Source organism: Diadema antillarum, unplaced genomic scaffold, assembly GCF_040938485.1.
Source record: "Diadema antillarum isolate AM-2024a unplaced genomic scaffold, OU_Dant_1.0 scf00000117, whole genome shotgun sequence".
Classification (NCBI taxonomy): domain Eukaryota; kingdom Metazoa; phylum Echinodermata; class Echinoidea; order Diadematoida; family Diadematidae; genus Diadema; species Diadema antillarum.
In genome coordinates this window covers 1,358,808-1,386,370 of record NW_027271006.1, presented here as the reverse complement: position 1 = coordinate 1,386,370, position 27,563 = coordinate 1,358,808, and the positions used below count along the sequence as shown (strand labels likewise).

The 27,563-nt window shown below is 40.0% G+C and overlaps 1 protein-coding gene across 1 annotated transcript in view; it reads left to right on the top strand.

The window, feature by feature from the left end:
* Positions 1 to 27,563, top strand: part of LOC139719965 (rho guanine nucleotide exchange factor 17-like) — a 138,181-nt gene that overhangs the window by 76,314 nt on the left and 34,304 nt on the right. The window contains exon 6 of the mRNA XM_071631345.1: positions 14,900 to 15,127. Coding sequence (XP_071487446.1) covers positions 14,900 to 15,127 — 228 coding nt within the window. The remainder of the gene's footprint in view (positions 1 to 14,899; positions 15,128 to 27,563) is intronic.

Genomic DNA, 27,563 nt, shown 5'->3' with positions numbered 1-27,563 from the left:
AAATCCACAGGGAATTTCTATATCTGTGAAGTAAAGATTAACTTTTGATTCCTCACACAATCTTACTCAATGAAAGTAAAAGGTTCCTCTTGGAGCAAGATGCTTTAATACCTGCTTCAGTGTTGTACCACTGCAGTAGCACAGTGCTTGGTGACAAGCAGTGTAGTGTCAATTTAAAGAATGTGAGTCATATTCTATGGTAATGACCATAAGTCAGGGCATTGTTTTAGTTTTCTGAGATAATGACCATTTCATTTCAGTGTGCTGTCATTTTCAAGTTAACTTTGAAAAGAACCATACAAGTTACAATCTATATTCCTGGGAACATGAGCCAACAGGACAATGTATAAAGCTTCATGGATTATGCATTATGAAGTGCAGAGTGTAGGATATCATTGGTATAACAAAACATTCTTGTGGTTGGTGATTACAAAACTAGAGACAAAAAGTATGTTATTGTAGATTTGTTTGGGATCATTGACGCATTCAATTAATAATTTCTCTCATTTTTTGTTTTGCTCAGATTGCGATCTACATTGTGATGTGTCTGGGAATTCTGATGAAAACTTTTTCCCATATCATGAATGACTGATGTATACATGACATTTCAGGCATTATTCAAACCTCTTCTTGCCATATGACTCATGAGAAACACAATTTTCATCTTGCTTGATAGATTACCAATATAGAAAAAGGTTACATGAGTAGAGCTTGATTAGGTGGGGGTAGTATCAAATCATTGCAAATGTGCAGACTTAATACAGAATCTGTAAAGGTCAGAGATTTCCCTAACCTCCCATCCCCTACCCCCAACACACCCTGGACCCTGTGGTATGCATACTCACAGTCTGGGGACAGATTGACCAAATTTTGGTGTTATTCTATGTGACCAGAATGAGAAAGAGGTGGCGGTCAGTTCTGAGATGTTTGATTTCCTAGGAAGGATGATGACTTGTGCTGTCATGTTTGGATGTGATGGACCCTCCCCCCCCCCATCGATCCCACCCTTGTTTTTCTTCATCCCAAACTCCTCCAAGCGTTGATCCATACATACACATACATCATTCATGAGAGAGCGCTGTGAGAGGAAAAGGAATGGAGTCACATGATTCCTTTCTTTAGCTCTTTAATAATACTTCCATAATTGTACCCCCGCCAAACGAAGTTTGAAGGGGGTATATAGGAATCAGCGGACGGTCGGGCGGTCGGGCTGGCGGTCGGGCGGTCGGTCGGGCGGTCGGTCCGTTGCAAATCTTGCGTCGCAAACTACTTCCTCAGTTTTCAACCGATTCCCATAAAACTTGGCACAGATGTGTGCCTTGGGTTGCAGATGTGCAAGACGTATTTTTTGACAGTACCCAAAAGTATGTTACCATGGTAACGGCATATTATGGGCAAAAATGGGTACAAATCTTGCGTCGCGAACTCCTCCCACAGTTTTTGATCAATTTTTATGAAATTAGGTACAGATGTTCATCTTAATATGTTAATGTGCAAGACACATATTTCCGCAGTGGCAAAAAGTGCGTTGCCATGGTAACGGCATGTTGGTAAAATATAGGGCAAAATGCTTCATGGCAAAACTGCTTCATCAGTGTTCTTCCAATTCTCATGGAATTCATATTGAATGTTTGTCTTAGGATATAGGTCAGCATGACACATTTCTTGACAGTGACAATAAGTATGTTGCCATGGTAACAGCTCACATATTATGAGCCAAAATGATGAAAAATTTTGTGTTGCAAACTACTTCCTCAGTTTTTGCCCAATTTCCATGAAACTTGGTACAGATGTGTGCCTTTGGTTGTAGATGTGCAAGACGCATTTTTCGACAGTACCCGAAAGTACGTTGCCATGGTAACGGCATATTAATGGCAGAAGATCAAGGAAAGATCTTGCGGATGTAACTACTTCCTCAGTTTTTTGACCAAAGCTTATGAAATGTTGTTTTGACCAAAGCTTATGAAATGTTGTTTGGCGGGGGTATAACCAGTCGCTGTAGCGACATTTCTAGTTTATCTCTGGCTGTTCATTTGCTCAAGAAGTTTAGCTGATCTGATCCTTGTTGTGTGTGTCTTGAACACTCTTGGTTGAGGAAGTTTGGGATGGAAAACAGAGAGAGTTTGAAATGATAGACCTATCCAGTGAAAAGAGAGGAAATGGGTCGGAATTTATATGCCTTTTCTGGTGTAGTCATGCTTTGGATAGGTACAAACCCTACCAGGTATGCTGTTGCTTGTGATATTTTACCTTTTGGTTTGGCTGGGTTATACGAGAAGTCACCTCAAATTGGATACTCCTTGTCTTAACCCGTTGAAGACTAGTCCCGAGTATACTTGGGTAGGTGTCAATGGGGAATGGGTGTTAGAGCTTAATCGTCCTCAATGGGTTAAGAGGCTGTCAGTCACCACTGGTTGTTGTATTGCATGCAGTGACAATGGTTTCTTCTTGATAGGAGTACTGTGGTGGATTAACATGTTTGCTTGCCCCTTTTCATGCAGATTGGGGAAAAAATCTGATGCTTTTGTTGCAAGCTGCATAATGGAGTCTGTGATCGATGAAGACCATCTTCATATATTCAAATATCCCTGTTTGTCACTCAGTGCAGCAGTTCAGCCCCCACATGCAGCTTGCACAACACAAACACCAGGACAGCCAAAGTGTGTGTCAGGGCTCTCCACCTGCAACCCAACATCTCCCCAACGACACCCCATCTCCCACACCCCTGCTCATTCCCTACCTACCCGGTAGTCAGGGGGATCCCTAGACAGCCCTCAGACCGCCCCCTCTAGATGGCCCTCGTCAAGATCATCCTTCAATCCCTCCCACCCGTCTCCAGGGGGAAAGACATGGGCATGGCGGGTAATCCGCCAGCCACTTCATCCATTCCCTCTTTGTCCTTTAACCTGCCGCCCACGGACTAGTCTTCCACAAGGGCCCAACCCCTGGATGGCGGGACTTCTGACAAAACAAAACGCCCCCTCCCCCTTTGACGTAACAAAAAGTACTGAAGCAGGCCATTGATAGGAAATGCAAAAAGGCAGTAGACCCACTTAATATGAGTATAGCTCTAATACCGCTTTGATTATGAACTGGCAAAATTATAGACATGTGACCTTTTGCACCACAGCTTGACACGGGGACTTCTGATGCAGACTGGTAATTTTCAGAGAGTCCCTTGCATCCAAATCATGATGGTGGTCTGAGTCTGGAAGGAGCATACAAACATTGTCTCCCACCTTTCATCTCATATAATTTTTGTGAACATCACGACATAATGGCTGATGGAGTAGCATCTTGTCTCCTCTGATCTCACGTTAAAGCTCATCCATCATGAATATTCATTGTTTTGTCTTTTGTTCACCATGATGTACTGTTGATTGCTGGTAACAGATGATCTGATATGCAATTTTTAGCTTCGACTGTGGGTACCAAAATGTCATTCCTATCCTGAATCCTCTGTCTGCTGACTGACGGATATGGCAAGGCTTGATGTTTTATTTAGCAGATGCCTATGAATTATCTAGAGATGAAAGATTGCAATGTTGATTATTCTTGGTGTAGATGTTGTTGTTGTTATTATTGTTTGGTTTGTTTGTTTGTTTGTTGTTTTGCTCAATAAATGTAATTTCATTGTTGTGTATGTGGTAGTAAGAACACTGTGACAGATATGGTACAAGGACCTTCTGTGTTTCGGTAGATATAGATACCCGCCAATGTCAGACCAGAAAAAGGGCTTGTGTTCAGTTAGTTCATCTCTGCATGACATAACCAGTCACTCTCATGAAGTGCATGTTATTGAAGCTAGGGAATGCTTGAATTTCTACAAGAGTAACTCTTTCGCAAATGTGGTAAATGGAAATGTAATTCTGCTAAGCCTTGTTGCAAGGCTAGCCATGTTCAGGACGATGCCCTCCATGCTTTCTGATTCCATGCACCCACCCTCCCATCGACCAGATCCAATCTAGCCCCCTCATAAGGGCCTCGTTACCTCCCATATCATCACCCTTCATCACCCATGCCCTAATTATGACCCAAGCCTCCCCACTCTCTTGGAAGCACCTTAGGGGTTAAAAAAGTTTGGCGGGGTGGGGAAGAAAGGGGGTTGGGATAATGCATCTAGAAGGTATAGATTCTTGCATGTCTTCACCCCCAGGTGTGTTGTATTTATGTTGCCCCTACAGACAGATGTGGTCATGATCCTACCAGCTTCTGTTTCTTCAGTGCATTGCTAGCCTAGATTCATGACATTATCCATTTTTTTTCTTAAAGATGGCATTGCTATGATGATTACATTTCTGTGGTCAGATACATGTTAATTCATGACATGGTTTTTGTCATTCCATTTCCAGTGCATGCTTTCAGAAACACATACTAATTTTTATACCAGCTCTCTGTAAAAACAATTTGCTGATTTTGAAAGTTATCTTCTTCTGGTAGAAGTGATGGAAACAAAACATAGAAATGTGAAGGCTAAGACTATCTGATCACCAGTGTAGCATTGAATATGCCATTAATTGTGCTGTATTTTTGAAACAGTGAACTTGATCACATTGCTCTGGTGGTACTTCTTAGGGACTCATGTTACCTTTGATTCTTATCTCATTTTCCAACGGGGAAGCTTCCCCAAAATAAACATGGATTTGGCCTCTTTCCATAGCTGTCTGAGATATATGTAGGCAATTTCTATTTTTTATGCCTTCCTGAGGAGCTAGGACAAGAGCTGGTATGATTTCCTATCGAAAGAAAATTACTTTTTATGAAATCCTCATATTTTCTCTGAATAGTTCTTCTATCATAACAGTTGTAGAGTTTTTATCTACAGAGGGCAGCAAACTAAATTACCCCAAACTTTAAAAATGCATATCGTTTGAATGGTTGACCAGTGTGTTTTCCTGAAACTTTCAGTGAGTGTTTTATTAGTCTCCCTGAATTCACTGGGTTCACATATGATATACAAATTCCTCTTGAAATCATCCCCTTTAAATCTGAACTGATTTGCTTCATTGAGTGTCTTGGTTTATTGGATTTGTTGCTCCCTCCCCTACCCCCCCTCCCCCCTCCCCCTCCCCCCAGCCTTTGGTACAAAGTTTGCCCTCGATACCAAAGTATGAGTGTTCTCAGTGAAGAGGAGAAATGTTGCCAACATCTACATCTTCTTTTCCTACTTTTATGTTTGTAACAGTAGAGTTCTGTAAAATTTTTGTAGGAAAGCTGTGAAATTTTTTTAGGGAAGCTGGTTCTAGTGATCGTTCATTATCAAAGAGAAAAGGAAGGGATGAACAAGAAATCCCACTTTCCACTTTTTAACAAGTTAAGGACAAGCTGACGTTGCTATAACACATATTTCCAATAGACACCTGGCCGAGTACACTTGGGGGTAGTCCTCAGAGGGTTAAGCATGTTGGCAGTACGACATGTTCTTCCGATCATGTTCTTCGCTGCTGACCAAAATGATGAGTGGAAAGCGTAAGAATTAGGAACAGAATATTCATCGTGATAAAGGCACCATCTTAAAAAGGTATTACGAATTTGTCATCTTGCCAGGTATCCATAATGTGCGTGCATAGTGATTGCAGTGATGCATGTGATACACCGCAGAGCAGACAATGTTACAAGGGTCACTATGACCTTTTGGCATTTTTAACCGGGCTGACTGCATGCGAAGCGTTAATTTTCCTCCCGTCTGCCTGAAATTTTATGAAGTTGCCATCCTGGTCAGCCACTAGCCTGGGGCACGATCGCTGAAAGTGTGAATAGTATGTATTATATATGACGTTAGGTATGACATTTTTTTCCTGTTGTAAATTATTGTACTTTTTAAGAAATGCATTGCATTTTCTAATATTTCAACAGAGTACAGTATGGTAGAGCCAATAAGAACATACATTTTTGATTTCATTAACAGAATGAATGCTAACTTTGGCAAATAGAGGTCCACCTTTATGTGTCTTGCATTTCCATATTTTCATAACGACCCCATAGGTCAGGGTTTTGATGCAGCTTGGATATGCACTGCAGCCAGGTTTATTTTGCAGGGGTTAGGTGGCATGTAGGAATATGGCTTGCCAATTAGCATCCTGTGGTAATAAACATGTCATGTGCCGTTAACACCGATTCGGGCGCCTGCAGAATCGTTTGTTGCGTTCACACCGAGCACCCCCATGGCGCCTCTCTGAGATGCTTATAGAGACCTGTCAGCGTATTCACCTGAAGAATTGTACAGATGTGCACAGAATGGCTTGTGGGGGCAGTAGTCAGTAGCCAAATTTTTCTCTTGGCTTGTTTACATTCAAAGTTTTTCTCACTCAAGTCACACCACATCTATTGGCAGTGTCCACACAAAAAGAGGTACACTCCTTGTATTCTTATGATGATTTCTTTTTGTGAATTCTGCCAAAAACAGCATGCCAAAACAATGCGTGCTTTAATGCCAATGCAACTTCTCTTATTTCCAATGTGGGAAATCGGTAACTTTGCTTTTTTGAAAATGGATGAAATTTATTCTCCTATTTCATTGCTGTGGAACTTCATTCAAAAAAGTGTTTTTCTAGCCCAGATCCACAGTACTTCAATACCATTTCCACTCTTGGCATAAAGGTGGTGCAGCTCTCTTGTTATCTTGGAAAAAAAAAAAAAAAGCTGCATGGAATCATGACCATTTTTTCACCCATTCTTTTGAATAGTAAGATGACGTCCACCCCATAAGTAGTTTGGCACTTACAGATTCAGTGATGTTTGCAAGTTGGACTCGGGAAAGCTGTGAGAATGGGGAGAGGGAAAATGCTTTCAGCCCCAAGAAACGGGATTTTAAATGCCTAGGAGAGTAGACACTGAGCATGTTTTCATCCAGTGGAACATAGTCATAATTTGGCAAAGAGATGCCACTCTTAAACGCACTTTTTATCCTTCACATTTCCAAGCATGTGGTGTGCAGACAGCATAGCTTTAAAAAAAAAGAGAGAAAAGATTGAACTTGCTTCCAACTCTACTCTGCATTTTCCCTGCATCATTACATGAAATCCACAATCCATAATCCTATGCTTTACACAATTTAAAAGGATGAGGGTGTCATAAACAACCACTGTCTTGTTCACTGATGATATTTAAAGGGACGCAGTCCTCACGAAATTTAAAAAAATATGTTGTTGTTGGTACCTCCAATGAACTACTTTCATCGAAAACAAACTTTCAAATCACCAAATAAGCTCGTACATTTCGGTTAAAAAAGTGTGACTCTGCAAATGAGCAAGTCTTGGCGGAGAGTCATACGTCATCGATGCACAACTCTTTCCAGCGGTGTTCTGCTCGTCATCCCTAGTTATTTATAAATACGTGTTTACTATTTATTTTTATATTAATTGTATATATAGATAAGCTTGAAATATTTTGTTTGAAATAATAAAACCACATATTGTCACATTTTATGAAAAAAATCAGATATCATTTTGAACACTTAAATTGGTTTTCTGAGGCACGGCTGTCAACTTGAGAGTAGGGCATCAATGACGTTGCACCTTTTGGCAGGCTCTTACACGATCGCTTGCAGGAATTATTTTTTAAAAATCGCGTACGGAGACAATTTTTGATGTCCACGCGTATAAATTGGTGAAAGGTTATATTTTTTACTCTTTTTAATTATCAGTACAGTGAAAATCTCAGGACTGCTTCCCTTTAAGTTAAAATCCGTACGTGCTCCCATAATCCGTAGGTAGTGCTCCCAGTTCAGAGTGAGCTCATGGGCACATTGGTCCAAATGACCTTTCTTTTTTATCAGTCGGTTAGGGGCACTTCACTTGTTTATAGAGCGACATAATGCATGAGCTTTACTAATGATTTATGGTATTCATCAGTCCTGCTCTAACTAAGAATGGACTTGCATGGACTTGCGTAGACCAGACGACCAGAATGATCCGTAAATTAACACTTGGGAAAGCATCCATTTCATTATCTTGCATTAACAATCTCTTTGTATTGATATTGCCAAATACCACTTTTGCTATCAGGTGGATGTGCTGGCAAGCAGCATTTTTTAAAATAAGGGTCACATGAATAATCATTATAATATAATTGTCATGGTTTTGAGGTCCTCGTTATATCGAGGTCTCCGGCATTGTGTACATGGCGTGTGGAAGCAATTGATGCATATTATGATAATACATCACAGACGCTTATCTCAGTGAATTTAAAGTTCAACATGCCGTTTGGTCAGAATGACCTTTTTTCTGCTCATACGCAAAGTGAAACTGCGAACTGGCTTATAGGGAAGGTGTGAACAAGCTTCATCCTTTATTCCACACCATCATTCCCCTACCACCTCCATAGATCATGCTCCTATGGAGTGAGCTGTATAAGAAAGTATTAATTGAGAGTGTGAACGCACTTCCAAATCCACTCCATACATCATCCCAGCATCATGCCCAAGGCCAGATTTCTCCCGGCACAGACATGTTTTCATCATTATACCAGGCACTGCTGTCTTATCTGTAGCTACTGCATCAGAGCTGTGAACATCCCAACACATCACAGCTCAGTATAGGTAGTCATATATAGAGACTTGTGTCTTAAAGGTATGGTATAGCATTGGTGGAGATGAGGATTGGGCTTTTGTCTTTTTTGTGAGGTACTAAAAAAGCCACTAATTAAATTGTACAAAGCATACCATTCTAAGAGGAATTAAAAGTTTATTTGATACAATTCGGTTTAGGAATGGCTGAGACATCCAAAAACAAAGTAAAACAAGGCGACTCTAATACAAGGTCGGTCTCACCTTTTATTACGATTGGTCTGTTTTGGTTATCTCAGCTATTTCAAAACGAGTTTCATCAAATAAATGCTGAATTCCTCTTAAAATTACATGCTCTTTCATATTTCATGAGATTTTTTTTTTAATTTCACAAAAAAAAAAATTAGAAAAGGGAAGTTAGGTCTCAACCAAGATTATATGATCCCTTTAAAGGGAACATCAAACTAGATAGTCATATAGAGAATTACAGTGCATGTTTAATGTCTTAAAGGGAAGCATTGCACTCCATGTTTGAATTGACCTGACAGAAAAATGAATGCAGTTAAATAAATGAAGCTGCAATGAAATCTCCGTACATCTGACCAATGATAAGAAAGTTGAAGATTGATAAAGAAGTTGAATGACATTGAAGATTTTCTCTAACCTTTAAAGAATAGTCATAATGCTTTTACTTGCATATGTAAATTAGATGGGGCAATAATATCATGGCTTCTTAATACTTACATTGTTATATTTTCAATCACTTGAGAGAAAAGTTTAGCATCTGTTGCAACTTCCTATTCAAAGAAGTTATCATTTGCTAAAATTACAACATCAGAATGTTGTCAAATTTAACAGGAGATGGAGTTTGACCTTTAAGTACAAAGGTAGAGAAACATTTAAATTGAGAGACAGACAGACAGACAGACAGACGGACAGATAGACTGAGAGGAAGACATATTTCATAGAAACATATTGAAGATGGGTATGACTTGAAGGGTAAAGTGGAGTCTTTCTGTAGGAGAGAATGTGATCTTTTAATGCATGAATTGAAGGTCATCAGATCAGTTGAATGCGGGCAGTGTTGGGGGAATGTGGAAGAATTTACGAACATTTTGATTGTCCTTGCATTATCCTAAAATGATGTTCGAGGAGCGCCTGAAAATGTCTCGGTCGCATTCCTGCGGTGGCCTCGAGGAGGATCTTTTGTATAGTAAAATGTCACCTTATTATTCACGTTTTCCTGCAACATGCTGTGTCTTCTTCATTCTGCTCATTCTTTGGTTGCACATCAACATTTTGATGTCAAACAAGCCTCAACAGGGAGACACCGGATCTTGTTCTGAATGACAAATGCAGAATATCACATGCTGTGGGTGGTATTCAACGTGCAAAAATGAGGCAAAAAGTACACGTACATGCTGTAACTTGTAACTCTGATAGAGTATGTTGTGGCGAGGGTGCGATTAGAGTGATTTTTGAAGAAGGCTATGGTAGACTGATCCAGTCTGGCAGCAGAATTTGCCATTACTACAGTGTCCCATGCACGCACGCGTATGGCGAATGTATGATGTATATATGGCAACTGGCTCGCGCCTGCCTCAATATATACCGTGCATTTAGCATACGCATGCGCAACTGGGACACTACAGTTAAAGCCAGGTGTTTTGCCAGGTCTTATCGGTCTGTAGATGGTAATCTCAGTTATATGACCTCCAAAATGTTAGTCATAATCTTGGATAAATCTTTCACTACAATGCTCTCTCTCTCTCATTACTATTTTGAGATTAAGTTAATGGTATAAGATAATCACAGTGTGCATTCCCAGGAGGGTCTCAGGAACTGAGCCAAAAAGGAAAAAACAGAAAACACACACTATTCATCCCTCTTCTATAAATTCCCTGTGTGAGGTCACAGAGTGATTAGTGATGCAGTGGGGCCCCTGCTGCCATTTAGCTGAAAATAGTGCACAGACCCAGTCATCTCTTCCATCTTCATTGATTCATGATTGAAATATGATGCCGGTGGGGGATTGCTACGGGGCGTGCATGTTCATTCCTGCGACTTATTTGGCGTAGTGGTGATGAGATGCTCGCGCTATATTCATTGTTATCCTTGACTATTAACCTGTTCAGGATGGTTTGATTTTGCTATAACACGCATTTCCCATAGACACCTGCCTGAGTATACTCGGGACTCGTCCTCAGCGGGTTAAAATGCTTCTCATCTTCTTTATCTATTTACTGGTTCACATGATATAATCATGACATAATAATTGACAAATTATGTATCTATATATTCCTCTCTCTCTCTCTATCTCTCTCTCCCCTCTCACTCTCTGCCATGTGTGTGTGTGTATGTTCGTTGTGTGTTTGTATGAGTATAATAAAATATATATGTGTGCTTGTTAGTTATAGCATTATCTTTCCTGTTCACCTCAAACATTGTGATATAGAACCATTAGCAATATTGTGATATTATATATGCACTTATCTCTTTCTATCTCATCCTTTATTTTTTTTTGCTTATGCGTGTGTGTGTGTGTGAGAGAGAGAGTGTGTGTATGTGAGAGTGTGTGTGCTAGTGTGTGTACATTTGTGATATTTGATTGTAGGCATGATGTCCATATATAACAAACAAAATATACTGTGGTTTCCTATTTTGCATGAGCGCAGACATAGAAGTTTTGTATGGGTTGAGGAGTGCAACATCAGTTATTTCACATCAGATTGAGATCTGTAGATAAAACCACGAGGTACCTCTCCCCCACTCACTCTCTCTTCTCCCCCCCCCCTTCTCTCTCCCATTCTCTTCCATCTCTGACCAACTCTATCTGCATAGAGTGTGTGGGTGAGTATGTGTGTGTGTGTGTGTGTGTGTGTGTGTGTGTGCTATGTGATTGTGTGTGTTATGTGATTGTATGTATCTCTGTATGTTTGTATGTACATTCTGTGTATATATTTTAACATGCATTAATAGATGTATAAGTATGTATGAATGTGCGTCTGTTTATGTGCATGTGTCTGAAAATTTGGGGTTTACTTCATGTCACAAGCTGTGGATTCTGTGGACTTCATATGGGTGATTGATCTTATGTCTCCTGTGATCACATCTCTGTGGGAAGTTCAATGTGACAGATAACATATTTTTTGTATTATATATTACAACAACACCACTTGAAGAAGATATGTGGAAAGGGATAGTTACATGAGTATGATGCCAAGAGATTTCAGTGGCTGGATGGGTGGTATCAACACTGCAACTTCCATAATGTGTGATTACTCTAAGCAATAATAAATGTTACATAGAGTCAAGCAGCGGGCAAAATAAGAATAGGGTCTTTGCTAACTGCACGTATTCACCGTGCAATCAATTCTCGTCATTTTATTCCGCTTTAACTCTCTGTTTGCATTGAGTGTCGATTGGCATAGGAAATTCTATTGCATTGTACACACAGTCCACGGTCCCTGGTATGAAAAGTGTTAAACATGCAGGTGTATATTCCTTTTTATGTAGCTCAATTGAGGTCAAAGTCCAGCCATACATTACATTATCCTGAAACGTGATTGTTCCTATCCAATTTGTGCGTGCCACCGACATCTCGCGTGACATCAGAGATGCACGCTTCCAGTACATGATCGGCAGACACCTGTGATGATGCCACATGGAGGAGTAACCATGGCAACGCCGTTTCAGTGTCTTCCAAGATGGGTCAGGACCATTTTATATTTTTTGCTCCCACGATGCTCTTGCGCCCTACATCACAGATTTCCCAGCTGAATGTTTTCCAGGGAACAGAGAGCACAAAAGCAATCAATTAGGCATCCGTAGAAGTGTTTTCATTGCCCCCTTTCATTGGCAAGTGCTTTGACCTTGGGCTGGTCTAATATTTGGCCAGTATGTGATTGCGCGAGCAGTTCTTTTTTTTTTTTTTGCATCTGTCCCTTCTGGGAGAAATTGATTTGCAATTTCATGAGGAGATTGGGGTCTGCTGCATCTGATGGTCTCTGAATGATTAGAGATGAGCTAAATTTGTCAGAAGATTCTTTTTCCCCCTCTCTCAGCCATTTTTTTTCTCTCTCATATCACTGCCTCCATTCTCCCATTTCCTTACAAACATAAAGGCAGACGCAGACAGACAGACAGATACATACACACACACGAACTGACAGACAGGCAGACATTCAAACAAGTTAGACCCTCAGAATAGATGCAGACTCACAAATGCATAGCTAGTAGGCATGCTCACTACAAGACAACAGCATTTGCGTGCATGGACAAAATGAGATGTGATTTGGGTTTATTTCTAGTTTTCTAAATAAACGGAGCAAATACATGATCCTTGGGCAGGTGTCTATGGGAAATATGTGTTGTAGCAAAATCAGCCCATCCTCAAGGGGTTAAAGGAAAGCCGCAACATCAGATATTTTGCCGTAATCTAAACCATGGAAGTAATGATATCTACAAATGGAAATTCCTAGACAATTAATCATCCTCAAATTATTCCCATAAAAATGACAACAAAAACTCTTTTAGTGGCTTTTTTTTTTCTGTAGACACAGTAAGGCAAAGGGTATCTTTTCAATAGCTTGAGATGGTATGTGCCTTAACTCTGATAGACCTAGCATATTTTTTGAAGTGTCCTTCTACACTAAACTTTCAGTGTTTTCATCTTCTCAGTAATCCCGTTGATCAAGTCAACACCTGGTATATTGGCAAATAGGAAAATTTCTGACAGAGACCCCTGCATTCTCTTTTTCAGCTGCTTTTGTTTTAAGGTCATTTACGCAAAATCTCTCCTTCCTTAAGTTTGAATTTCTCCAGCTGTAGCTGTGTGTCTGCTGTTTAAGATATATTTTCTCCTGCTTTAACCTTTGCCAGACACTAGTTTTGTCATAATATGTTAAAAAAAAAAGAAGGTCTGGACAGCATCAAAGAACATCTATGACCCTCGACCCCAGCCACGAGAGATGTTACACTTGTGATGCGTGCAATGTGCAAAAATACTGTGTGCATGTTCGGGCAAACAGAGTCCCCAGTTTGTTGAGGGTTCAGGTAGGATGGAGAATTTGCAGTATTAGAGATGCATGGGACTGGAATATCTGCTCAGATGATACAGTTTTTACATAAACTCATTAAATTAGCAGTGTAGTGTGACTTCGGAATAGACCTGACGTCATCATAGATTGGAAGGACATTGCATTTTGTTATACAAGGAACTTATACTTGCAGAGTATTGACGAGAATTCTATTTTTCCCTTTGAAAGCAATGAAAGGGGGAAATAAGGTATTTAAGATTTGTTATGTGTTTTTAGGCCATACTCATAAAAATGGGGATGGTAAAATGAATTAATGGAAGAGTACTTCAACCTCAGACATTATGATTTACAGTCTCAATATCATCTGCCAATGATGGCAAAACAGACATTAAATTTGTGAATTAGGCACAGCTGGCGGTGTGTTTGAAGGCCAGATGGACCGAAACGGTCTGCCATATTCATATCAGCATAAGATAAGATGCTCGCCAGCCCGCCGGTCGGTGGGCAAAGTTCTCATCTCTTGTTAACCTCCGTTGGGGAAGTTTCCGCCTTGACGCATTGGTACACACTCCCATCAGAAACTGGGCCTTTTTTTGAGCGAGTGTCCAGGCATCCTCTTGGGTGAAGTTGTTGTCTGTGCCTGGGTGGAGCCAAGTTGGGCAGAATCCGGTGGTTGCATGGTGGTGATTGTATCATCCGCCAGACCTCTACAAGGGAAGACGTTGCCTGGTGTCTCTTCGCTTCACCAATCTGTTTGGGATTTTTATGGTGAATCAAGATGTCTAGAAAATTGTTGAATTGCACCATTGTTTGTGATGTTTTTGTTTTCTATCGTCTAACTTGTGTCCTATTTATTCAATGCAGCCTTTAACTGTGTGTAAATATATTAATTATGTCAGATATGTGTTCATCCGTTGTAATACATGAAAGATGTATCTCTCCTGTTTTGTTCTTCAGAAAGAATGGTATGCATTCTTTTTTTTTTGTGGCTACATTTGAAATACTGCAATGGTGAATGTATACTGCCATGTTAGAAAGTTCTTATTTGATGAGTTGATATAGAGATAGATATGATATATGTGGACCATTGGCAGAGTTATATAAGGCAATGACATATTGTCTTATTTGACATGCATATCTGGTCGTGTCTATTTTTGCTTTGATTCATTAACAAAATTAAACTGTGCCATTTTAACCAAAGTTTTTAATGTTATGTCAAATGTAAATTGAGCCTCCAACATTCGTGGTGATTTAAACAGCCACGAATTTCATGAAAATCTACAGTGACATGGAGTGGATTTTCACCCTAAGTCTCTTTTCTAATCATATTTCTCCATCTCTGTTTCTGCTCCAGGAGCTCATTGAGAACACCCCGGATGACCACCCAGACCAGGAGCTGCTCCAGAATGCCCGGAGCACGGTCAACACCCTGGCCAAGGCCATCAACGCCAGCAAGAACGAGGCCGACAATGCCATCATCGACCGCCAGATCATTCAGGAGCTGGCGGGCCTCATCGACGGCATGGACGACCTCATCGTGCCTCACCGACGCTTCATCCGACAGTACCCCATCTCGGAGACGGTGAGGAATCCTAACCTGCCTTTGTATGTTGGGTAGCAACCGAGGCGGTCAAGGCATCATGACATGGAATAGACTGGTTTACATTAATACTTATGTGACTGCCAAGCTCAAAACCTATAAAGTAGGCCAAAATAAATTCACACATTTCAACATAGTTTCAAAGGGTAAGCCCTAAGCTTTAAAATGATCTATAACTTTTTGGAATTAGACCATCCTAACCTATTCAAAAATAATTAAAATAAGAGAGAGGTAGGATGTACACATTCACAGAGAAAGGAGAAAAGAGGATTTCATGATTATGGTCAGTGGTCACTTAGGCGTGCTGTGCAGAAATATTAATGGAAAAAAAAAATATATGTGACCCGCTACAACAAAAGGATCCTAAAGTCGCTGATGGGTGAGCCGAGAAAATCGAGTTTGAAGTCAGATCACCAAAATCTGTCAAAACGTTCGGATTTCTGTTTTTAACATAATTTTGTAGTCTAATGTATCTTCTATCATCTGCCGAAATTTCGAAGCAAAATGATCAAAGGAAAGGCCTGAAAATAACATTTTTCTGGGCCATGCTTGGTTCGCCCGTCAGCGACTTTAGGATCCTTTTGTTGTAGCGGGTCACATATGGTTTGGAAGAAAAGCTGCCAAGTTTTGACATTAGGTAGCGAAAACATTACTCTCTCAGATAAGACAACTTTTAAAATTTGATTTTGTCAATGCAAGCAACATATTTTGGTTCATTTCAAGAATCCTCATTTTTTACTTTTTGTGGGTTTTGAACTAGGCGGTCACATATTCTACTCGATGCATTCTTGCCAAGCAAAGGTTGTGTTCCCCGTTTTGGAGATAAGGAAGAGATTTTATCTGTATATGAATGTTAAACAAAGGCTGTGTCTTATGTTCAGAATGATATGCATTGGGCGTGCCTGACAAAGCGGCTGTTCAGCAAATGCATACAGACTGTATTCCATGCAAGGAAGCCGTATAATTTGAACAGATGACACAAACAGCTCATTACTTGGTCCACCGAGAGAAATTATACCCACAAATATGACTATATGAGTAAACTAGACTACTGATCAACAACAGCAGTCTGATTACTCCCCCTCCATTACAAGCCACAAGCCACATCTGCATTCTGCAAATCTAAGTTTTCTCATGCCCTGGACATCAGAAAGATCACCCCTTGTCTATCCTTGATGTGTAAAAAAAAATCCTCTCATATCATTTCAACGAAAGAAACTAAGCATAATTGAAGTGGTATGTTTCTTGTACAACAATACCTCAAGCATTTCAATGCACCTACAATGTATATTTCAGTTCTCCACTTTAATTTACACAAACTGCATAGCCCACATTTCAAACCACTGAATAGGATCTCCAATATGAAGCCATGGGTTATATCCAGACATGAGTGTCTAATCAGGACATACATCTGTATTTCTGATTTTCTTTTCTTTTTTTCTTTTTGTTTTTTCTTTTTTTTTCCCCTGGGCATTGGCCAAGTTCTTACTAAATTGCCAAGCATGGAATGGTCTTTATCAGCCAAAAAAGAAAAAAGAAAAAAAAAGGAAAACGAAAGAAAGAAAGAAAAAACAAGAAAAAGTTCAATGTTTCACTTTTTAGGTAGACTCTTGTAACAAAAACGATGAGTTGTTGAGAATATTAAGAACAAAACTCTATATGTTCGTAGTTGATAACCAGGAAAAAAAAATCAGCCTGTATTATCAATCTAAAAAATACAATGCTCTTTGCTTTTGGCTTGAATTATGTGAAGCAGTAAAAATATGTGGATTTCTCCCCTTTAAGGAAACCTGAGGTTGGGAGGAGAGGGGAGGAAAAAATAACCGAACTGGGAGGGAATAAAGTGGCTGCTATTAATTATGTTTCGTCTGCCCTCAGCTTTCAATAACAGTTGCGTTGATAGAGTGCCGTGCCCACCGTGTGTGACGGTGACCGCCTCCCCTGGCTTGAAGACAGAGTGTCCTCCGGCTGGATACGGTTACTAGGGAGGATGACTCTTGTCCTTCACACAGATGATGCAGTGTGAGATGCTCCTAGGGGTCCTTGGTAGAGACTTTTGTTGTTGTTTTTGTTTTCACCTAGATGGTGTCAATGAAAATGCACTCGAAGAGAAATGGGTCTCAAATTGTGGTCTGAATGGTTTATTGAAACTCTGGTTCCTATGCAGGGTTGTCTTTGTAGTCCAACAGAAAAAAAAAATTGCAAAACACTGCAATTAGTAAAAACAAATTTGCCAATATCACTCAATGGAATGGGTGTTACTGCTTGTGAATGGGTGTGAGATGTTTTTGGGGGTCCTTGGTAGAGTCCGTTGCTGTTGTTGTTTTTATTTTCACCTAGATGGTGTCAATGAAAATGCATTCTAAAGCCCTTTCTACACTTGTGTTTCTTAACCCCGGACTTTCTCTGACCCAGGACTATCGTTAGTCCCGTACCAATTTTTTCAGCTTTTTACACTCGTCAATTAGTCCCGTACTATCTCTTGTCCGGGGCTAAGGAGAAAACTGACCTTTTTACACTCGTATTTCTTGGCCCCGGACTTTCCAAACCACATGAATATTCATGATTACGCTGTGTACTGTACACGTACACGCACGCACCGGCAGCACTTGATTACCTCATTTCTGATTGGTCAGTGAGGGTCGGACTTCGTCTCCGTCGCTTAGCCCAGGATTATTTTTCCGTTCTGTTTACACTCACTTGCTTGGCACCACAATTGCGGTGCTAACCCTGCTATTTTGCATGGCCAGATAGTACCGGACTATCGGTGGGGCTAGCCCACTTTGGGAAAAACGAGTGTAAACAGAAAGTGGGCTAAGGATAGTCCCATACCAACGGTGGGGCTAAGGCCCCCCCCCCCCCCCCCCCCCCCCTTAGACCCACCGTTGGTACGGGACTAAGCACAAATTTAAAAGTGTAAAAAGCCCTTAAGAGAAATGGGTCTCAAATTGTGGTCTGAATGGTTTACTACGACTACAGTTCCCATGTAGGGTTGTCTATGTGGTTTTTGTGGTCCAGCAAAAAAAATCTTATCAAAACACTGCAATAAGTAAAAAGAAATTTGCCAGTATCACTCAGTGGAATGGGTGTTACTTTTATTCTTATTTGATAATTCATAGTTTCAATTTTTACTTTAAAATTAAATTAAACTAGTAACCCTTTATTTGCCCAGGCACTTACATGTAGCTGAACTTTGGAAGGATTTTCATGAGCATCAAGAAATCCGTCCAAACTTGACAAAGTTGTAAAGTTAGCAAACCTAACCAGGTGTAGGAATGTGCTGTGGTGCAACAGGAAGGCCACAGTAACACAACGATTATCAGAGGGATTAGGTCATCTCTATTCATTGACATTAAGTTTCCAGATGTCTGTGCCAATTGCATAAAACACAGTAAGAGTTGAGGTTAAAATGCTGTATTTCAGGCTACTTTGGCCTCTTTGGCTTTGCCCTCTAGAAGAGAAAAAAAGCGAGACAGTCGAACCACTGAACGCTCTTAAAAGTTGTCAGCGCGAGGAGATAGGTAGGCTCGGTCGGATATGGGGTGCGACCTCTGACCCCACCTGCAGGGCCCAGCCATTAACAGCTTCCTGTTTGCTGTCTGGCTAATGACCCACTTATCACCTGTGTCAGATTTGACATGAAACATTCATGTTGCTAGGGACTCCTGCCCCTCGGCCAATGAGGAGGCAGCGTGAATTTCATCTGGCGGCACCGAAATGGGGGCAATGTTATTGAGCAATTTAGGTTCCAAAGATGAAAGACATGTTTTTTTCCCTCTCTTCTTATTTTAAATCTATTTCTGTTTCTATTTCGTTTTATTTTCTGCTTCCTTTTTTTTTTCTTATTTGAGGCTAGGATTTCCTTAGATCATTTGACATGATAGTTGTTATCTGAGATTTGACTGTTTTAGTATGGGTCATGGGAGAGATTTATTTGGGGTCCTTTTCATATAGTGGTGTGAGATACATGTACATGGTGAGAGATATTTGGTGGGTAAGCTGTTGCGTAGTTATCCTGTTTGACTGTGTACAACAGCTCCATGTGAAGAATGTCATCACCATCAAATGATGTTGAATTTAATCTGCATAGATGTTAACTTTGATATTGATGTTGATGTTGATATTGGTGCTGATACTATTTTCATGTAAGATTCTGTGTTTCATATAACCACAAAAGAATGTCTTGTTCAGTTTTGCAGTGGGTATTCAATACAGTCATACTTCAATAAGTAATTATGAAGGCTGACAAATAGAAAATGTGTTAATCATGGGGTCACACTCAGCTAACACTTGCGTGATAGAACTGATCTTCAGAAATGTATCTTGCTGCAGCCAAACACAATACCACACAGGCAGAGAAAAACAGGGGAAAAAAAACCCAGGCCTCAGAAAAGTAGAAATAAGCTTTGACTGCACATTACCCATCCCAGAGTTCAGGCTCATATCCGACACATGCTATTCTGCTATGCTGCTCTAATTTTGTCTCTTCATAACATTTTCATGACGTTTTGATGGATTCTGAGGGTGGATGCCACTCTCCAAGGCTACCTCCGGGAGGGAAAAAATTCCTGCAGTAATGAAGCATCAAGAGAAATCAGCCACCAACATTAGTGACAACATCAACAAAAACAGTTGACTTGGATAGTTCTGATTGCTTAGAGTTTTAAAGGAACTATGCAATGCATTTATGCATGCTGACCTGTATTGATTTATAATACCCTGACCATCACTTATGTTGCCAAAAGAATATCTAATTGTGCACCATATATTTTGTATGAATATTCCTACTATTTTTCTACAGATTGCTTGGATGCACAAACGCACAAAACTTTCCAAACCAAAATTCTGCCAGTGATATCAGCTGTCATTGTTCGAGTATTGTGGAAACCTGCGACTTATGGTCAGTCGAGGAAAGGATGCATTCCAATGTCTTTTGTTAATCACATTACTACTTTATCAGTGATCGACACATGATGTCACTGGCAAAATCTTGGTTTGGAAGGATTTTTTGTGGGTGTAATGTAACTGTATCCAAATAATCGGAAGAAGAATAGTAGAAAAATTACACAAGGATATATGGCACAAATCTAGTATGTTCTTTTAGCCATGTAAGTGATGTTTAGGGTGTCATGAATCAATACAAATCAACATGCATTTGCATTATATTGTTCCTTTAAATGGTGGGATGAATGCACAAAAGTAGATTTCTCAGCATGAGCTAGTTTTCACACAGAGTCGCTGAAATGAAATGATTGCAAATGATTGGATTACCGACCACTCCAGGTGAATTCTTCCCTTCCGTCTAATCCAGTTGTGAATCGCTGACACAACTGCCCGCTGCTGGCAACTGGATTTCGTATACAGGTAGCAACGGATCATAAGATTTTCTTCATGGCAAGATTGCATTACGCCTTAGGCATATCAGAAGGCATTTGGTTGGACCTTCAGAAAAAGAAGAAGAAGAAGAGCTTCTTCATCAAATTTTTGCATCAATTCCAATTTGTCAATTTTGATTTCAAATTGTTTCTGCAAATTTCTTTCAGCTTGACATCGAACAAACAAAAATTCAATGATAATATGTAAGGAATTTTATGTAAAATCGAGTTTCATAGATCTATATTTTACAAGCATTCAATGTCTCAGTTAGATACAATATACAGCAGATTATTGCATTTTCTCTTGTACGTAGCAGAAAACAATAAGCATACATAATGGTGTTTGAAGAGATGACAGCCCTCTCATAGCAAAATGACAAAAATGTTTTGTAGAGTTTACACACAAAAGAAGGGAAAACAAACAATCTGTGTCAGATATTTTGTCTCTATATAAGCAAGGAGAAAGAATTATCTAGCTAGAAGTTCTGTAGTAAATAGTTTATTTCATATTAATAATTGCATACAGACAAGCTTCATCGGGAATCCAAAACTCAAAGCATTAATGGTGCATTTTTTTTTGGTCTTATTCTATTTTCCCTGTGTTGAAACCTTTGTTGCTGATACTGAACATGACATCAAAATTTAACGTCCACAGTATAAGGTAACTTTGTCACAAAATCTACCACCCTGTATGCAGAGTGCAATCAATACATATGAATGGTGAGGATTTATATTGTGTCAACTCCAACGAGGGGGGAGGCGCTCATGGCTCAGAAAAAATAAAATCTTTAACAGGTCATGTAGTAGAGGTTGAATATGACCCCCCTCTAAAAAAAAACAACAACAACAAACAACCTTTAAATCAGTAAAAAATTTCAAAAGAAGATGACATTTGGTTCTTCATTTAAACTTACCTTATCTAGAGTATTATCAGTTTACGCAATTCTGCTCTTACCCTAAACCCTGCCACGTCAATTGCAAGACCATACAATTTTGGATATCTGGGTGTATGTGCGTGACTGCTGCATTATGACCATAAGTGGACTGTTACGACATGTTTTCAAAATGAGTCATCACTTTCTGCTACAATTGGGCCATTTCACTGCAAATACCTTTGTGATACCGTCCAAATGAACATCTCCAACTCCGAGCCGTACATGAAATGAAGCTGTATCAGTCGGGTTGCCTGGGGGCGTAATCAAATTGGTCTTGGAGTCTGTTGTCCAATGGGGAGAGAGAAATGTCTCAGTCTTTGCTGCTGTGTTGGTACATCAAGTTGTGCTCTGTCCTCACATTGGCATGGGATGATGATGATGACACTACCAATCATGAGGATGATGATGATGGTAGATGGATAGATAGATGGATAGATGGATAGACAGATGAAGGGATAGATAGATAGATAGATAGATGGATAGATGGATAGATATATAGACAGATGAATGGATAGACAGATATTACTCGATACATGTACTGTTAGTACTAGTACTGTAGTCGCGGAGATGTAGCACACCAATCGGCCATGGGCTCGGTGCGTGCGGTGCGTGCGATGATACTGCTATATGCGTAAACATGTCTGTACTACGTAGCAGTATCATCGACGAAGCGCACGCAATTCAGGCCGTTCAAAATGTGCATAGAAAATTGCGAAGATATATTCGCGCGTTTTTGAATTCGCGCTAGCCGAACGTAGCGCGAAATCCGCGAAAATTAATGTACCGCGAAAATTTCCACGTTTACAGTAGATAGATGGGTAGATGGATAGATATATAGACAGATGAATGGATAGATAAATAGATAGATAGATATATAGATGGGTAGATGGATAAGTATATAGACAGATGAATGGATAGATGGATAGATGAATAGATAGGTAGATGGATATATAGATCAATGGATAGATAGATGGTTAGATGGATAAAATGATACACATATAAGTAGATAGATGGATGAATGATGAGTGAGACAGATGCATGGAATGATAGATTGGCAGTCAGAAAAGTAAAGAAGATAACCGGACCAGAAGGATAGGTAGATGAATTGAGAAGAAGATATGGAGATGGATAGATAGGTGAATAGAATGAAAGAAATATACAAAAAACAAAGTAGATATATGAATGGGGCATGGATGGATGATAGCATGGGAATAGATGGATGGAATACATCTGGTACATGCACTAGTCAAAATGAAGTTATATAAATGAAATAGATATGTTATCGAGCAGATGATTAATGGTAAACTTGGTAGGATGAAATAATGATGATGATGATGGTGAGTGCAGTGGTAGAGATGCAGATAATGACTATGAATACTGATTGCAGCCTCAGAAATGGAAGTGAGGATGTTAGCAAGAGAAAAATTAGAAAGTGACAATGACAAAAAAGAACCCGTGTTCATATCATGGCATGGCCTTCGATGCTTCAGTGCAAGGTGAAAAAAAATCTTTGATAATTTGCACAAGGCCATTGCAAAGTGTAGAAAAATGTCAAGGGGTCATTAACGATGCTGTAAAATCTTGTTAAAACATGTTATACTAATGCCTCACACGTGTTTTAGCACACCCCGCACACGAGAATTCAAAGTCGTTGATCGCACTTCTGGGGAAGATCTAATCAGGCAAATTCGGACCGCGTTAACTTTTCATTACACCCTACATTTCCACGGCAAGCATGGAAACAGATGACCCATGTGGCATGTGCCACATGAACGCCAGCCCTTCCCGTCATTACAGCGATGATGTAGGCCCAAAATACTTCGCGGCATTGGTTTCGTAGATCCGCCAAGGACAAAAGATGTATTCTTGGTTAACGAGCCTGATTATCTAAGCAGAACCTGGCTGCCTCCGCCATAGTCTAATTTCCAGGCTACACACTGATTCCTTTAAAAATGGTCTGCCATGTGCATTCTGTCTGTAGCACAAGATTAACCCTTTGAGGACGGGCTGATTTTGCTCCAACACGCATTTCCCATAGACACTTGCCCGAGTGTACTCGGGACTCATCCTCAATGGGTAAAAGTGGTGTTGGAGAAAGGCCATTTCCTGTATGTTCAGCACCATGTAAGATCCCAAACCAACTTATCTAGTCTTAGCTCAAGACTGAAATAGGCCTACATTAATGGAGTGCACAGATGACAGCTACTCATTGCATACAGTGTACATGAGGCTTACAATATCCTGTGATGGGATATTGATTTCGTGAACTCTTATCTTTAGGCTCCTGAATTTGTTGTCATTCTTTACTTCACAGTATAAGATGGTTTTACTGTAGGAACTATGGCAACACTGAATGCTGATACAGTTCATTATGCCGTCATATAACTCAATTACACTGTTAAATGTCACAAAATGTCACAAAATTGTGCACGGTTGAGGAATTATGTCTCCCAACATAACGGCATATAAAATCTTATGGTAATGTACTTTAAAAGTACTTCATGAAATGTGAAAGGGCATATAATTCTAAGATGAATTCAAATCTTATTCAAAGAAAATCAGTTTTGAGATTAAAAAAAAATAAAGTAAAATAAAGCAACCCTAATAAAAGGAGGATCCCACCTTTCAAGGATGACTTTGGTTTTTTGATATCTCAGCCATTTCAAATCAATTTTCATCAAGTAAACTCGGAATTACCTTTTCGAATTATATGCTCTTTCATTATTTCCTAAGAGGTTTCTCTTTATCTCAAGAAATCATCATCAAAAAATGTCGGAAACCTGAGACATCATCTCAACCGAAACTATACCATCCCTTAAAAAAGAAAGAAAGAAAGACTAAGCCCATTTCGCTCGAGAATAAGCCCCCCCCCCTTTTGTACCAAGAATAAGGGTTGGAAATTTGGGGGTTCTGAATAACTTTACTGGAAATCTAATAGCATCGTTTCTCCAGTCCATTATGAAGAGGTTTCCAGTTTTGTTATTCTGACGAGTTTATCAAAGGAATCTAAATTTCAGGGTTGGCAGCAGAAGGGATGCACAAACTTTAACCCGTTAAGGACGAGTCCTGAGTATACTCGGGCAGGGGTTTATGGGAAATGTGTGTTGTAGCAAAATCAGTCCATCCTCAACGGGTTAATAGATAATGTTTTAACCAATTTTTGTGTGATTGCGGTATCCATTATAGAATTTAAGCAAGATTTGTATGTCATGAAATCATGTCAAACTATTACTTTTTGTGTGCTGCTATGTATATATTCTACGATCAGAAATAAATCGAGAAAATGAGATGAGACACTCATATACTGTAAATGCAGAAATTTTAGCGGTACACTAATTTTCACGTATTTCGCGCTACTTTTGGCTAGGGCAAATTCTCAAACCAGCAAAAATATCTTCACAATTGTATCTGCACATTTTGAATAGATTGACCTTTTTCACAGCGCAAGTTCACAAACCTGCGAATATGCTTTTGAGCCGCCCGGCATGAAAAATTTATCGAGTGTAAATATCAACGTCTACAGTATAGGGAATTTTGGGTTAGGATAAGCCCTGATTTATATGGAAAGTTAAAAAAACATGAATGATAGAATGTCAGGACTCATGTGTATAATTCTACAAGTAGGCTATCTGCAGAGATTTTACCGCCTTCTGTGTGTGCACAGATGTAAGCATATATGGCAAGTACGTGAGATGAATACCTGCAAGACACAGAGAAATGGTTTTGGAAGAGTTCATCAGCCATTCACAGGAGGTGTAGGGGTGGGGGTGGGGTGGGGAGGGGGGTAATGATACCGGTGTCTGGTACCGCTCGTCAATCTGCTCAGCGATACTGCAAATTTGAGTTGCACCGGTGGAGCGGCTGCTGAGTAATGACTCGGGGATGACACAACCGACAGGACAGAGCCTGTTTCATTCACATCCCATATGGAATACTCCCAACTCCCTGTATTCTCCCCTTTCTGGGGTGGGGAGATACAATGTAGTCTTGGCCTTCCAGGCACAGAGACTTTGAGCGGATGGGATCCGCCATCCCATGGTGTGACAAGCACCATTACTGGGAATTATTAGTGCCAGAGATAATGTTTTCATTATGCCAGTTTTTATACCACAATGACTTACTGCTACTACTACTACTATTACTACTACTACTACTACTACTACTACTAATACTACATGTACTACTACTTATGTACTACTACTACCACCACCACTACTACTACTTCTTCTTCTTCTTCTACCACTTTTACCACTTCTACCACTTCTGCTGCTGCTAATGCTACTACTACTACTACTACTACTACTTCTACAACCTACAGTATATATTAACCCGTTGAGGACGGACTGATTTTGCTACAACATGCACTTCCCATAGACACCTGCCCGAGTATACTCGGGACTAGTCCTCAACGGGTTAAACTGATAACATAACTTCTGTAATGCGTTTGTGCCCTTCATGCTCTAAGCTAGTAAGGCTGGCACATTTCACATCTTTGAGTTTTCGCAAGGATCCTACCTACAGCAGAAAGGGGTTATTTAGAAGACCATCCAATTTCTGTGGTATCGGTTACTGTACAGTATTTCAAGGAAAGACCATTTGCAAACATAACCAGCAGCTATTGGAAAGTGCAGCCTGAAGCAGTTATTGTTTAAGATTGAGGTGGAGTTATAAAGAGGATGTTGATATAACAAGGGAAGCAGTTTCAAGCCTGTTGCTACTGCCACGTCCATGCCTTCCTTTGTACTCTTAATATTGTGCAAATGCAGAACTTTTCATGCTAGGGTAATGTGCACATCCATTAGAAGGTAACAAATCTGAAAGAAATAGAAGAAAATCCACCATGAACAGGTAAATATTGGCAAGGAAGTAATTTTTGGAAAACATACTTTGCCCCAAGTGAGAAATTTTAGTCTTGGATCGAAGACTATGAGCTAGGAGTGGTGGGAAGGAAAGATGGAGGAAGGATAAGGAAGAGGAGGAGGTGGGAAGAGGGAAGGTGGGGTGGGAATGGGCCAAGCTGGAGTTATCTTAGGTAGATGGTAAGAAAGCTGGGGCTGTTCTACCAGCCAGATTTCATCCTCATCAGTGACTGAGCACAAGTGGGGGGGGGGGGGGGGGGGGGGGGAATGGGTGGAGGGGAAGGGGGGGGGGGGGACCTACACCCTTGTATCACCAGAGGTTGAGGAAATGAGGCTTTACAAAGATAATGGCGGTGTAAGTGCCTCGGCATCTGCTCTGAATGTCTCCCCCAATCCTATGTCTTTGCATCATGTCAAATACTAACGACTGCGGAGAGAACAGAAAGATCCTTTCACTTGGGTTCCAAGTCAGTTGTTATCTGGCTTTCTGTCAATACTATCTTTTCTTCATGTTACCCTTCATGATTTATGATTAGCATCTGATGTGAATGCCATTTATTTAGTATTTCCTTTTGTTTTCAAGAAGCTTTTGATTTTTCTTACGTAGTATGTACGTATGTTTGTATCTATCTTTTTATCAATTCCTTTTTCTTTCATATCAAAGGAGCCTTTAACTTTTGTTATTTGAGGAGCTTTTACCTTTTGTTATATAATACATAGCTGTTTATATATTTGTCTGTCTGTATTTTATTTTATCTTTGGAGGCATTCTATACGTCATTCAGTATAGATGCAGATGGTAAAGAAAATGATTCCCGTTCTTCTTTTTGGACTCTGTTTTCCTTGTATTATTGCATTTCCATATTCTAAATCATCAACAATTTCCCTGGACCTCAGCTGAAATATCTCGGGCATCATCATCATTGCCATGACGACCAGTAATCAAGTGCCTCCTTCGCTGATGATGCATTCAGGAAAAAAACAAATGCTGCTAGTTATGCCCATACCTTGCAGTTTTCCATGGACAGGTCTCCCCTTGTCAAGCCTTAGACTAGAGACTGGTGATGCAATGAAATTATCTTGTTTACATTTATTCCAAGCATCATCTGTTTCCTGTTGACGAAGGGAAATATATGTTTTTTTCTCTTCCTCCGTTCTGGTAGTCTTCCTGGTTCAGTTGTAGAGGAAATGACGCAATATTCGTGTTATATTATGTCAATATTCGTGTTTTGTGATTGCTGCACGCACAT